The sequence below is a fragment of the Xiphophorus couchianus genome, chromosome 15, assembly GCF_001444195.1.
Source record: "Xiphophorus couchianus chromosome 15, X_couchianus-1.0, whole genome shotgun sequence".
In the NCBI taxonomy this organism is placed as follows: Eukaryota; Metazoa; Chordata; class Actinopteri; order Cyprinodontiformes; family Poeciliidae; genus Xiphophorus; species Xiphophorus couchianus.
The window spans coordinates 3,301,449-3,316,792 of record NC_040242.1 but is presented as its reverse complement, the minus strand read 5'-3'; the positions used below and the strand labels follow the sequence as shown (position 1 = coordinate 3,316,792).

Genomic DNA, 15,344 nt, shown 5'->3' with positions numbered 1-15,344 from the left:
AGAACTATAACAAAAGATATACATATTTTGAAGTAATTATGAGTTTTGACTTTTCACAAACAGCATTTTTTCAGTTAATTGGAAAATTACAACAGAGTTTTCTATTAACTTAAAAAAAAACTAGAAACACGTTCCACTAATCTCGGATCCCTTAAAGTTTATCCATATTCTGTTGGATGCACCAGGAAACCAGTTCTGTTTGTCCGTTTACAGATACAGAACCACTGCAAAATAAAAGTTGCTGGAAAAGTCTGAATTATTTACATCTTGTATAAATCTCTAATGCTCAGTTTTTTTCTCCTTAATGTATTATTGTAAACAAGTAAAAGACAAAATTTTAGTCATTGCAGCTCAAGTTCAATTTTAGGAACCCAGGAATCATGATGTAATGGTTGTAGACAACTGGAGGAGTAATATTCATGTTTTTACTCCAGTCACAAAATTAATATTTCCACTCATCCACTATCCAGGTTTGCACGACTGATCAGTTATGAGTTTATTGTGACTCACCGTCTCAGCCGCTGGGTGAGTAACAGACTGCCTGGGGAGGCTGTCGCTGAAATAACCAAGAAAACTGTTAAATATATTCATTAGCACTAAGACATATTGTTGCAGATAAATTATTTGTCCTTAAAAGTTCAGGGAGTACTCCACCTCTCGTCCAATGGCTGCTGGAAGAAACCTACACAGATCAGGATGGATAGATAACACTGTAAAAATACAAAATCATGCCAAGAAATTTGGTGTAGTTTCTAGTGCAAATATCAAAACTAACTTATAAGTAACTTTTCAGCAAGATATGATCTTGTTTTAAAAAGTTCTTGTTCCATCGTCTGATTATTTAACTTATAACATGAGAAAAATGTCTTATTATAAGTGAAATTATCTGCCAGTGGAACGATTCCTCTGCAGGTTTTCATCAGTAGGTCTCTACTGGTCCTGTATTGGTTAAATGCTGGACGGCTTCATGCATCAAACTGGTTTTCTGAAGTGAGGATCCTTTCTGTCCGTCACCTCTACTGTTCTGATCGACCTCTTTAGATTATTTCTGATTGTCAGATTATTTCTGGACATGTTGTCCTGCAGCTTGTCTCCAGATCTGTCAGAAGAACCATCCATGGTTTTCTGATTAGAAACAATAAACTGAAAACCAGTTTGGTTGTTTTTTTTCTGGGATCTGTTGCATTTTATATTTTTGATTGTTTGTTTCCCTCATATTAATTTTTCCTCTGTTACCTTTATGTTAGTCAGTAACCATCCTCCACTGTACATTTACTAGCCAGTTACTCCCATCCTTTGTCAGATCCCTGTGTTAGTGTGTCATGATGTCTGATGTTTTATGATTTTTGCCGTTGATTTTTTTAGTTTTTGGTTTATTTAGACTTTTTTTTGCCTCCATGTTCCTTGTATGATTTGGATATTCTGTTCTACTTTTATTTTGGATCAGAGTTAATGGACGCCATCATTTGAGCCACCGCAGGAGAAAACTTAACACTGTTAAACAGCAGCTTAAAAACCTAAAGGAAGTTTTTCCACACTGTTACTGGTATTCTAATGAAAATCAGCGTGATGATGTCTGGTATTATTCAGCTGAAAACACAGTGGACTGTGGTTTTGCTGGTACAAGCTGTTGGCTAATCCAAGACATTACAACACATTGCTCTTCCTCTTTCATCTGAACATTGAATTTATTTACATTTTAAGACTTTCTGTAATACCACAATAATGCCTTTTGATTATTTATATTTTATATTTACATAAATTTGTTTTTTAGAAATAGGGTATTCATCCTGTTTTTTAAAAAAGGATGAGCTAATGGTATGGAAACCAAATGACGTCATGCATGGTGGGTGTTGCTTCGTTCAGAATGTCAACTCCAAGAAGGAAGTTACATCGTCTTCACTTTGAGGCTGAGAGAGTTGAACAACGTCCAGCGGCTGCTGGACAGACAAGAAATGCCCAGACTGGAGGTATTGCTGCTCTTTGTGCTGCAGTTGAAAGGTAAATATTTAACTTACATGTTGAATGTTTGATTAATAACCTTAGAAAGAATTTTCAAAACCACATCAGTTATATTATAAAATGAAAATTACATAAAATTGTTTTATGTAGAATTAAAATAAAGTGCAAAGAATATGAAACCATTGTTTTCAGCTGATGTAAGCATAAAACTTTTCATATTTTGTCTTTCTGTGTTAAAAGGTATCAGTGGAGATGAACCTGATCTCTATCGCACAGTTGGAGATGATGTTGTTTTACCTTGTGTTGGTCCATCTTCTTCATCGTGTCGCAGTGTTACATGGCTTTATAACGACGTTCTTGGCCGAACCACTGAGAACAAAGTCACAGATGGAAATATTGACCAGAAGTCAGTTAATGCTGCCAGGCTGAGTTTGAACACTGACTGCTCTCTGATCATAAAGAACATCATTCCTGAGGATGCTGGACGTTACACCTGCAGGAGAGGAAACACAGACAGCCTAATGCATCTGAATATTTTATCCAGTAAGTGTTGTACTTATTCCTCCTAATGCCATTTTAATATCAGAAACCTGTGTGTGTGTAGGGTTGTTGTAAATGTCTAGAGACAGCCAGTAGCATGAATCCTCTGTTTCTTTCAATAATGCTCTAACAAAATAATCATGAAGTGGAAAGATGCTCAAACACACGGATCAGCGTAAGAGGAATATCACACAGCTGTGTGAACCATGTCCATGAATTCTTGTCATTGGCTGGTTAAATCTACACTGGAGTACGAAGTTATTTACTGGTTAATCTGAGATGTCAGTTTTTTTCTCTCTTGTTTCATTTCAGTCTCTCCATCTCAACCAGCTGGTGATGCAACAAAGGATGGAAATATAAACCTACAATGTTCTCTGTGGAGCTTTTCACAGACCACATGTTCAGTTAACAGACTCGTCTGGGTAAATGACACAGGAAACAAACTAGTTGGTGAAGATGTCACCGACCAGAAGACCAGTTCACAGATCCAGTGTGTTTCCTCTCTGACTGTGAAGCCTCTGAATAACAGATACACCTGCCAGTTTATTCAGAGAAACACAGTGAAGGTAGAAGCTCACTACCCACCTTTATCTAAAGGTAAAATGCAAATAAGGATAAAATAAAAGGCAAAACAGAGATTTTTTTAAAGAATTGCATTCAGCCATTGTTTCTTCTTGTGAGCTCAGATCAGACTCTGATCTACATCATTGGACCGGTGCTGGGAGTGGGGCTGCTGCTGCTGGCTGCCATCGCTGCTGTTCTCATCAACTGCAGAAGGAGAACCAAACAGTCAGACGAGCCCAAGAACTCCAATTCAGGTTTTATTTCTCATAGTTTCACTCAATTATTTAAAAATCTCTTAAAAGGAAGTGGACAATTTATGTAAGAGTTGACAAACATTTCCGGTGTAGCACATTATAAATGTTAGCATGCATGCTTCCTGTTATGATGTGACCTAATATTTCAGCCCATAACATATTTTAATGTGTTCCTAGTTAATAAAATGCTTTTTTCATCAACAAAAACATTTTTTTCTTTTTATTTTTCATAATTTAAAGTGCAGTGTGCCAGCTGCACAACTCTTCATCACATAGTGGTTTAGCACTTTGCACTGAGCAGGAAACATTATCATGAACGTCTTTGGTAAATAATAAAAAGCATACAGATGCTCAAATACAGAGATGAGCATAAGAGGAATATCACACAGCTGTGTGAACCATGTCCATGAATTCTTGCCATTGGCTGGATAAGACAGGCTGGTGTTCCTGGACAGGGCTAAAGATGTGAGACCAAAGTTTGTAGGAATACAAAAATAAGACATGGAAAGAGTTTATCAATGTTAAAATTGTGTACTAAAGACCTGGATCTGAAATGTTACTCAGGTTCAGCATTGTTCGTAGGGATTCATCAGTCAAGCTTTCATTTTACTAAAAAATGAAAAAGTGGCAACAGGTTCTAAGATACAGCTGGAGAGGCAGCAGCACCTCCTGACCCCACTAGGGACAAGGGTGTTAGAAAATGGATGGATGGATGAAAATTAATACAATTAACTCTTTCCTGTTTGGGAAGAGAAATTCTGTTTGTCTGCCTTTTAAAGCCATGTATTGAGTATGTTAAAATAGGAATGGTTCTAACTGAATTAAAGTTGTTCTTGAAATTCTGTTTCAGATGTCAGAAAAACAAACAATCAAATTCACCAAAATGTGAGTATCTTCTAAATATTCTCCGTTTTCTTGTCAATGATAAACATCACAGTCAAAGGAATTTCTTTACCAAAATGGTGGACTGTCTTGTTAAAATGTGTACACATCTGATCACTCTGTATTTGATCAGATGCCATATCATGATATATAATTTGATGCCAAGTAAAAGTTTAAAACATCTGATTTTATTTGAAGCTTATAATGTGCAGTATTATAATGTACTGTGTATGTTGTATAATGTGTAGCTTACCAATTGTTCTCTGACATTAAACTTTGCTCTGTCCTCAGGCGGAGTCGCCGTCCACTCTGACGTATGCATCGATCCGCCATTTTACTCCAAACTCCCCTCTCAGGGTAAGAGTGGGAGGGTCTCTGTGGTTCAGCTGATGTTTTAGTTTCACACCAAAGAACCGGATTTCACTCGCTTGCATGACGATAATGAACAAATTGAAAAGAGGTGCATCACCAAAACTAAAAATATTAGAAGAGTTCAGTAAGAAACCTGTAATATAGATTGAGTAAATACAGAGTGAAATACCTGAAGCATTTATTTCTGTTAATTATGATGAGTTGGACTTACTAATGAAATTCCAAATTCAGATTTTAAAAGAATTACAATTTACATTTTCTTCTTGATAATGTACATTACCATAGATTCTGTATTATTATCATGCTATAGTATTCAAAATCACTGCTGATTTGACAGTCATTAACACCCTCTGTACAGGTCACTAAAGGTCATTGCTAAAGATGCTGTTTGGCTCTATTCAAGCATAATAATGTAAAGTTGAATGGAAGGCAAAAGTGTGGTGGTCAAACAAGCAGCAAGTATAATCCCTGTTTAAAAGGCATGGACTGCAAAATAAAGTCTGCGCTCACAATGCCACATGAATTTCTCCAAGTATTGTTTAAAAATATTGTTTAATAGTAAGAACATTGATCAGGTCCGTAGAATCTCCAAATATAACTTTGTTTTTTATATATACTAGTATAAGAAGTTCTGTTCATGTTGTGAATCTTGTGGTTTGTTTGATCCAGGTCACAGTTCAACACGATGAGGTCACTTATTCTGCTCTGAAGCCTGAAATGGAGACGGACTTCGATCACAACAGTCTCTACAGCCGTGTCATCAAACCAGAATAAACCAGACAGGATGACATGAATTATCATGACTTTGCATTAGAAATCCTCTTAAAAGGAAGTGGCAAGTGTGTTTCTCCATAAATGGACACATAGTTCTAGTTTATTATTGAGGAAGTACAACTATGTTTTTTTTTCTTTGCATTTAAGATTTCATCATAAAAAACCCCAGTGAAAAAAGCTGCGAGAAAAAGCTAAGAAAAAGAAGAAGCTATTAGGAAACTACTTGATCAAATGAGGAGATCAATAACCAAAGTTCATCCTGGAAATCCATTTAATTCCATCATTTAGTGGGAGGATGTGACTGTATTACACTGGAATGTCTCAAACATCAAATTGGTGGTTAAATTTTTAGATTGTTTTTGTGTGATATGCAAGAAAAGTACCAAATGTAGTTGGATATAAAAAAGGTGACTGTAATGGTTGCCCTGGCTACCCATTAGCCAGTTAGCTAAAGGGTTCTTGACTCAGACTGACAGCATTTGCAGCATCAGGATTTAGTAAACCAGGTTTCCTGAATCTGATATTTTGTGGAAGTGGTTGGGCAATTTTCCGCACAAACAGATTATGTGGAGAGCAGAAGGTTCTCACATGGTTATTACATCAGATTAATCTGTCATACAGAAGAGGTTAACACCAAGCGCTAATTAGCATGTGGCTAACACAATCAAAAACAGTTTAATCTCTTTCACTCCTATTAAAGATCTTAAAAATGCTGTGCATCTTTTCCCAGCAAATGTGAAAAATATTTTGACTTTTTATTAAAAAAATCTAAACAAGTTTATGAATTTTCTTAATACTTAAGTCTTAACTGAGTTTGCATTATGAGCTGCAAAATTAAGTGTTTGAAAATCAACTAATATGTAGCCTCAGTAGAGATTTTGCATAAACTTCATTCTTCATGTTTTTTATATTGCCTTTAACAATAAGAGATTCTCAGTTATGTAACAATATAAATTTATTCTATACGTGTTTTTTCTCTGTCTTAATAAAATTTTCAATAATTGTGAATTCTGCATTTTTGTTATGAAAAGAAAATAATGCTTTACTTAACTTTTCTGACTGTTTACTATGTAAAAGGTGCCAAAGGAGGAGATTTATTATGTTATTTGTTGGTACAAATGTGGAAATAATTAATAGATTAGTAAATAGAGTGGCTCTCAAATCATAACAAGCATCAATTCAAGACTTGCTCTAAATACTACAATAAACAAGCACACTTTGAAACATTGCAACATAATTTTTGACCTTTGAAAGGATTAAAAATTTTAAATAATTTATAAAACAGTTTAAAGGTTGTCATTACTAGAGTAATTGCTGCCGTTTGGTTTTCTTTTCCATTATGAAAACCTTTCTGACCTTGTGCTCCATCTCATTTCTACCCTCTGAGGCCACAGCGGGTCAGAGCAGTTCAAAGGGAGCTTGTTTCTTTCCACTGTGTCCACATGCTTTCTCACAAAGAAGGACGGCTGGAAATTTAAAGACAGTGAATTCAGGTAGGTTATAAAGCTTCATGAATGCACTAACATTAAGATTGATTTGGACTGTATGGAACTAAATCTTAATATGACTTACTAGGTTTTGAATTAAATGTATATAATTGATTTCAGACTGACTGTATTCTGTATGAATAGAGATGAATACGTTTTTGTTTGTAAATTAGTCCCATATGAATAAAATGAACTGAACCTCTTTGCATGTTTTGTAGTTAAAAGGTTTTTGGTTCATGACTCTAAAGAGCCTTAAAAGCTAAACTTAGATTACTGTGGGCGGCGTCTCGGGTCAGCTAGTAACGCTTAGCTGATGTCAGTGAATATTGTGAAATATTGCACTTCTTCTTTTAGATCTCTGAAAGTGTGAGAAAGTACATTTTGCAAACATTCAGTGTTGTTCTAAAAGAAGACAATAACGTAAGTTTATTTTTTTCTGCTTTGTTCAGCTTGAAACAGCATAAGTTATATATTTTTATAGAGTCTGGAAGAAAATGTTATTAAAACAAAACAAATGATAAGATGGATTTTTTTTTCAGGTATATTTCTTCCAGGAAGAGGAAATAACAAAAATATCTTCAGATCTGAAGCAGAAGCTTGCCTTGCAGCTGTGAGCGGACAGGAAACGGCCTTGCTAGCATTAACTCTGCTGTTGGTGTTTCGGCTTGAAGGGAAGGATTTCTTTAGCTTCAGAAGGTTTTCTGGTATAAATTATAAAAGGCTGTTTATTCTTTGCCCCAGGAAAATATGGCTCTTCTGAAAGAAACTGTAACTGATTACCTTTAGAATAGAACATTTTCTAAATGCTCCAGTTAACTCTAACTTATTTTGAACAGAACAGAACAGGCTTAGTGTAAACTTTAAAGAAAGTTCTGACTTGATATGTTTAATTGTAAATAATAAACTCTTTATTTTTACTTCTAGATTAAGAGTCAACAATTCTTTTTCCTGTTGTCTTTTTTGTCAGATTCATGTTAACAGAGATCCTGGTGATGTTTCCTCTGTGAGCTATAAAACTGTTGTTCGTCTTCCTGCTGCACCAACACAGCGCTAAACTTCAGGAGAAAAACCTTTATTACAGCAAAACATGAAAAACGTATCATCTTTTGTTTTCTGAGTGGTAAAACATTTATGGACAGATTTTATTCACATCATTTTATGTCTTGATTGCATATATATGTATATGAAACCCTCCAATTTCTGTATACAGACAATTTTAATTTGTCACATTTTTTCACAATAAAACCCAATACTGGTGAGACATTAACGTAATTTACTACTATATTGCATTTCTTTCTAGTATTTGATATTTCCTTTTGAAACAAAGAGTTCACCACTATACCTGCAGATTAGAAGTAAATTATCTTTGTTGTAAAATAAAATAAGTGGTGTAGTTAGAAAAGTGATATTTACTTTCTTAATCGCTGATAATCTACCAGTTGCATTAAATCCAAACATATATCTTCCTTATATTTTACGTCTCCTTTCTCCAACTGACTGTGTTTGAGACGATTAGTTAAATTATTAAAATATGTCATGCAGTATTATGAGAAACCATGAAACTATGAAATAATGACCTTTAAAGTCTCTGAATATCCTCAGATCTGTTGCTATGAGCCACAGATCACTTTGTACTAGATTTAGTTCAGATCAATGATAAGATAAGATAGATAAGATAAATCTTTATTGTCATTATCATTGTCATATATATGCAATCAAGACATAAAGGCTTAACATGTAATAAAAACTGAAAAATATTTCTCAATATTATATTTTTATAGCTATCACTGTACATCTTAGGCATTTCATTGTTTTGATTTTGTTTTCTCAAGTTATTTTTCCACATAAAAATCTGTCATGTTTTTTAGAACAAAGCTCTTAGCAACTAAAAAGACCAAAGATTGTACTGAAGAGTTTAGACTAATTCTCTCCATTCTTAGTCTGTCAATAACTGCATTGATAGATATTTTAATAATTTACAAAAGTAAGAAATCATGGATTTGTTGATGGTAATCTTAGGGATCCTGTAATTACAAGTTTCCTTCTACAGAATTCTGACTAAATTCAGGTTTATTTCTTTGGCTGGGCAGATGCAATGCAGTCCCACGGAGGATTTTCAATCCAAAGGGCAGAATCAGACCTTTCCTCTGCCAGCAGGAGGAGATTTCAGGTTGTATCGCTGATGTCGCCCAAATGAACGACAGACGAAAGAGAGATCCTGTCTTTGTTCTGCAAAGAAGTTTGCCCTAGAGTTTGAAGGTTTCCATTATAGACCTTCCTTCCTGAAACTCCTTTTCTTCCTTCTACTGTGACCAAAGTGGGGTTTTTCCACATATAGTCTCCTCCTTAATTTAAAGGGATAACACAGAGCGTGTGAGGTTGAGGGCTCAGAGTACCACCAACTCGTGGAGTTAGATCGAGTTCTTCCTCTGTAACTCCAGGTGGAGGAGAAAATCGGAAGTGCTGCAGGAGCGTGGCGAAGAAGATGAAAAGCTCCATTCTGGCCAGACTCTCTCCAAGGCAAACCCTGCGACCTATTAGAAACACATCCTCAGCCAATGCCTGTAGAGTAAGGATCTATATAAGACAATAATCAGTCCAACCTGCTGAAAAAGGCAGGAAGGCGTCTCGCTTGAGGAACTTCCCATCTTTGCTGAGGAAGTTGCCTGGATAAAAGACGTTCGGTTTCTCCCATTCGCTCTCATCTTGCAGGACGGACGTTAAAACAGCAATTACTGGAGTTCCCTAAAAAACACAAATCAGTCATCATTTATATGCTGTATGTTGAAATATAGGGAACAGCTGATGATAGTGCACCATCAAGCCTAATTTCTCACCTTCTCAATAAAATGACCTTGGAACGTGACGTCTTGGCTTATCGTCTTTGGCAATTCCTGTGAGGAATTGCCAAAGGAGCAATGTTGGCAATTCTCTGTATCTCGTGGATGACGGCGTCTGTAAAAGGCAGGTTCTGTCTGTCCTCAACCTGAACCTGCCGACTTCCAATCACATTCCTCAGCTCCTGCTGGACCTGGTCTGAAAGATCAAAGTCAATAAATGACAAGGATACAACAGCTCTTTAAATAATCTGCAGAAACCATAAGTTCTGTAGCACATTGTTCTATTTTTACATAATCTAGAACTAGATGTTCCTGACCTTGTATTTTTGGATATTTGGCCATATACAGGAATGCCCATCTTAGGGTAGTTGATGTAGTTTCAGTTCCAGCAGCGAACAGGTTCATGACTGTCACCAGCAGGTTGTCGTTGTGGTAGTGACTGTGGGTGATCCCAGATTCCTGCAGAAGATCAGCTGAGATTTAAAAAACCAAAACGGTTCGATGTTGAGTCAAAGGCTAACGCATGTCATGCTAAAGTACTTTCCCATTTGCTTAGCTCAAGTAGAAGGTATATAAAATATTGTAGTAAAATAGCTTTCTTAGTAGTGTATTAAGAATGATTTTTATTAGTGGTGTGAAAAAGACGGATATACAGTAGATATACAGTATATTATGGAGAAATCATAGGCGCCGATTCTGTTGGAGCTTCGGGGTTGGAGCACCACGTGTGCCAGTCATGCATCCAGGGTGAGCACCATTGATATACATTACTGGATAAGACAGTGACTATTAGCAGCTATCGTTAGTGTCGCACTCCTGCTGGCACCATTATTACAGACTGAGTCCACAACCAGACTGGTCCGATGATTCAGTATTGAACCATTGGACCATCAGTATTGAAAAATGTTCAAGCATTTTTGTGCTTGAATTTGTCACAAAAATGTTTGGCTGAGCAAAGGCTAACAGGCCTTATTTTTTATCTCTAAAATGTGGCTTAGATTAAATCTGCCGAAGTTTTGATATGTAAACTTGTTTTCTTTCTAGAAATGAATCTACACATAGTTTGGTTTCTGTCTGTTCTTTCAAGCTGCAAAAGAAAGCTAAACCAATTTATTTTTTTATACTGGACAATTCATGAAAATTGACATAATTGCCACAGAAAGGGACATTCCAATAAATACTTTTTGAAGTATTTTTACCTTACTTGATGACTTATGAATACAAGGCAATTAGTCCAGTTTGTTTTGGGTTTTTTTACCCCTCCCGGGGGTGTTTTGTGGGCTCTAGTGTCCCTTATATGATGACAGGAAACGGGGAAGGAAAGGGGGGAAGACATAAGGCAAATGTCGTCGGGTCCGGGAGTCGAACCCGCGACGAGGACTCAAGGCCTCCAAATACGGGTCACGCTAACCACTACGCCACCACGGGACACCCTATTAGTCCAGTTTTCATTGTTCATTGAACTTTTAGGAATTAGTCGGGCTTCAGTGTTTCACAACAAAAAGCAAATAACAGTAGAACAAGTGAAGAACAACTTTCAACCACTCAGCTTCACTCTTATCCCACAGACACCCCCATTGCCATGGCAACCAGCTGTCAACAGCTCCACTAATATCAGGAACATCAATACTCAGACATTTCCCTGTTTGTGGTAAACAAACATGTGTGTGTTTCCTACAAACCACAAACCATTTCTTTATGGTTTTATGGTTTCAGGCTTGATGTTTATTTTGTGATTATTCATAACCGGTGGCCTGAACTCCAGCAGTGGTTGATTAGCTTGTCAGCGTCCTGAGAGAATAAACAGTAAATTATGTAACATAGGTTCTGACCTTGAGTTGCTGTTGACGGATGAGGAAAGCGTCTGCAACTCCTCTGCACATCTGTGGACTGAGAGTCTCTTTCAAACGGTTCAGCAGCATCAGATGATGCTGTTTATTGGCAGCAAATATATCGCTCATTTTCTTTCTGGCTGAAAACACCAGCTTGCCAAACTTTGGGAACATGTTGTACAGCTGATGATGAACACAACATAAACAGTGACTTCTCTGTTCAGTCCAACGTTAACAGATTTTATGCTTTAAAACAGTCCAGTCACACCTGTATTGATGGCGAGCCCAACAGTTGAATGGCTTGGTTTGTTCGATTTACAACGGTAGTGAAATCTAGATCATCATATTCAAATCTTTTGCCATAAACCATGGAGCAGATTACATTACAAACTGCATAGTTTATATGTTGGGATGAATCAAAAGCTTCACCTGCAACAAATGAACCAGAAAATCATTATTCAACACTTTATTAACTCTATTCAGAAAATTGTTTTACTTTGACGTTGGACTGCAAAGAGTAACTCTGAGCAGCAGTTAACTAAACTATAATCCTTCAGGTTAAAGAACAAAGTTCTCATGGTGAAATCTTGCAACAATATCAATAATATTGCCTTCCTCTCTGCTGTTACCTTTAAACTCCTTTAACTTCTGGATGAGGACGTGACATTCCTCAATGATTTTCTCCTCACATACTTTCTTTCCCATCCCAAAGTCCTTCAGGTTGGTCAAAGCAAAGCGGCGCATTTCCTTCCAGGAGTCTCCATTGGTCCACGCAATACCTGTTTAAAACAGTTTAATAAGATAAGTCTAACTAACTATGTCTAACTATAACTAACTTCTCTACATGTGAATTTGTAAAGATTCTGTACCATGATGCAGGTTTGCTTCTTTAGCCACGATGGGTGGTTCCCGTTCTCCAAACTCCTCAGCATAACTGACAAATGCTTCTTTCACCGTCTTATACCCTGTCAGGACCACCATCTTCTTTGGTCCCATGTGGACAGTGAACACAGATCCATATGTCTTAGAAAGCTATGATGAAGCCAGGTGTGCATAATGGAAAAATGAATATGCAAATTAATTCATTTCTCAGAAACGTGGGCCTCATATGTCAGTAAATATCTTTTATTTGCTTTATATTGTGCTGAACATTGTGCTCTCTTTCACCTTATAGATTTGAATACTGGCTCAGATCTGCTTAGCTGTGTTTTGTTCCTAGATAAGGCCACTAAAGGAGCTACTACTGCCATCATGGTTTTATCCCCAGTGTGTCATAAGCCTGGCGGGTCACCAGGCTAAGCATTGCAAGATTTTTTTTATACACCATAAACAGGGACAGTAATGGCAGATTACACTGGGTTTATCGATAACACATTGAACTGGGCGTGAAGGAGTGCTCACCTGTTGCACCACTTCTGTGCCTGCCCATCAGCCTCATACGCTATTATTTCCAAATTACAATGACCGCTGAAGTTTATTGTATTTTCAAAATTCATTAATATAAAATCACAGCGGGCTGCTGGTTGACTGTCCCACTGCTCTACCATCAGACTTAGCAGGTTTTCTGGAGGGAAACCTGAGCGACTAACGTTTTACTTCAGTATTTGTTTATGTGTATGCTCTGTCTTCTCAAAGCCCCACTTGATCGGTTTAACATAATCAGGTTTTAGTGCAACAGGGACCCATTTTTTGTTCTGGGCAAGGATGGATAAAAAAACAAGATGTATAATAGTTTAAAAGAAAGTAAATTGCAAAAATACATGAAATATAGTAGAGAGGAATGTTGAGATCAGTTGTGTCTCACCTTCAGGAATGCTTGGTCAAGTCTCTTAACATCCAACTGCAGCAGGTTGCCAATGATGGGAAGGGGTTTTGGTCCTGGTGATCCCTGTCTGTGGCCCTGAGGCCTGGACTTGGAGAGGAAAAAGTGAAACCCAATGAGGATTAAAATCACAGACCCCAAAACTGAAACTGGGCTGAATGACTGGAGAAAAACCTCCATCGCTCCCATCACTGCAACACGCTTAATACCTGCTGCTGTGCACCAGCTAAACTGTAGGACATGTATTTGATTTGAAGCAAAGTCCAAGGTGCAGGTGGAGGTGGAGCATGTGGTTTACAGCAGGCAGTTTGGAACATTACAATGTATTTGCAGTATTTCATATCAGATGTCAGAAACAACCCAAGTTAGCTGTGCATATTAAAAAACTAAAACAAAATGAGCCCTGAAGGTTCTGGTGGTCCTTAAAGGTTTATATTAACTTTTGCCAGGTGGATCACTGCATATAGTTTGACTGGTTGAGTAGATCTGGTGCTCCACTGCATTGAAACCAGACAGAAGATGTTTTGTTTTCTTGAAGATGTGATCTTAGACAGCACCAGTATTCTACACTTTCAAAATAAAAGCACTGATGTCTAAAAAGTCCCACCAGACCCAGACTGAAAGAATTGCTTTTATTGTTCCATTTTAAGACTTAGTGACATTTTCTTTGCAAAGCATTTTATGTTTTTAAAAAATCAAACTTCAGTTGAAAACATTTCTGATCTTTAATAGTTTTAAAAACACCATAAACCTAAAGAGGAAATGTTTCTCCAGACAGTTTCAAGGCACATTTTACAGCTTTTAAAAAGGTTTTATTGACTCTGTGTGGCCTTCATTTGAGAGACGAAACTGGAATGTGTGTAATGAGGGAGGGAGTAGATATGAGGCAAAGGTCATCAGGCCAAGACTCGAATCTGCGACGGCCGTGTCGACGGCTAAGTCCTCCATGTGTGGGTTATTACAGCCAGACCAACATTTTACAGTTTTTAACGTCAAAGTTAACAACTTAATCTTATTTTGCAGTTCTTTAAAATTGCATAATTTTATCTCTCTGATATTTTGCAAGATTTAATATTGTGTTATTCTAATGTGACAATTTATATTTTTCATTCTTCAGGGGAAAAATCTATCCAGGCTGAGATTCTTTTACTGCATTTCATGCAAACATGTTTAGACTGTTATGAAACAGCTGACAATAATTTATTTAGTTCAAAGTTTAATAGAGCTGCAAAGTTAAAGATTTACAGTAAACGTTGATATTCTTGTTGCTCAACATGAATGTTTATTTTGCCCAGATCATTTTTCCATCTCTTGTAAGTTGAATTCTCTCAGGTATCTTCATTTCACTTGCATAGCTGTGTGTTTAATCTTTTTATTACCCAGATGCCTGAGTAATAAACAGATCATTAGTCTCGTGTTTGCAGGACTCAGTGATGTCAGCGCTGATGTCAGCGCTGAGGTCACTCTGCTCCAGTCTTTGCACAGTTGATGTGTTTTTTGGATCAAGCTGATTTCTGGCTCTCTTAACACCTTCAGTAATTAGAAGAGTATAAATGTTTCTCAGTTTTTCCTGAAAACATTAAAAAAAAAAACATTCTGTTGTTTTTCTTGATAAGTTTTGTGTCATTTTATCCCATAGAAGGAATACAAGTTTGTAAACTACAGGTAACTTTATATTATTAGTAGTTTTCAACGTTCAGTTCATTTTTTCCTAAGCCTCCATTTTTTGCTGGTTTCCTGGGTTCATCTCACTGATGTAGATTACAGCTTGTAACTGCTTACAGTATTAACAAGAAGTTTTACTGTGTGCAGATAGTCTGCAAACAATAATGGTATTTTCTTTAGACATTTTATGATCCGAGTTGTTTTTACTTTGCTCAGCTGCCATCTAGTGGACAGAAGCTGCATTTTCTAATATTTTTGTTGGAATCAGCAGCATAGAGATGAAACAGAAACAGATCAACACAAAGACCTGCAGTTTGGAAGTAGATGATCTTTGCTGCCACTTTTGGTAA

At 36.8% G+C, this 15,344-nt stretch overlaps 1 protein-coding gene and 1 pseudogene across 1 annotated transcript; one reads left to right on the top strand and one right to left on the bottom strand.

The window, feature by feature from the left end:
• The first annotated feature begins 891 nt into the window (after positions 1 to 891).
• Positions 892 to 6,528, top strand: LOC114158727 (fibroblast growth factor receptor 2-like). The gene is made up of 7 exons (XM_028040508.1): positions 892 to 2,001; positions 2,203 to 2,505; positions 2,815 to 3,099; positions 3,189 to 3,320; positions 4,171 to 4,205; positions 4,494 to 4,559; positions 5,244 to 6,528. The coding sequence occupies exons 1-7, from the start codon at positions 1,956 to 1,958 to the stop codon at positions 5,346 to 5,348; spliced, it is 972 nt and encodes a 323-aa protein (XP_027896309.1). The 5' UTR covers positions 892 to 1,955; the 3' UTR covers positions 5,349 to 6,528.
• Positions 6,529 to 9,164: 2,636 nt separating this feature from the next.
• Positions 9,165 to 13,579, bottom strand: LOC114158724 (cytochrome P450 2K1-like; annotated as a pseudogene).
• Positions 13,580 to 15,344: the final 1,765 nt, after the last annotated feature.

What these genes read in the sequence shown, in the direction of transcription:
- LOC114158727 (XM_028040508.1), top strand. Translation starts at nt 1,956, where the DNA reads ATGCCCAGACTGGAGGTATTGCTGCTCTTTGTGCTGCAGTTGAAAG. An exon ending in GCATCTGAATATTTTATCCA is followed by an intron (nt 2,506 to 2,814) that starts GTAAGTGTTGTA and finishes GTTTCATTTCAG; the next exon opens with TCTCTCCATCTCAACCAGCT. An exon ending in ACAATCAAATTCACCAAAAT is followed by an intron (nt 4,206 to 4,493) that starts GTGAGTATCTTC and finishes CTCTGTCCTCAG; the next exon opens with GCGGAGTCGCCGTCCACTCT.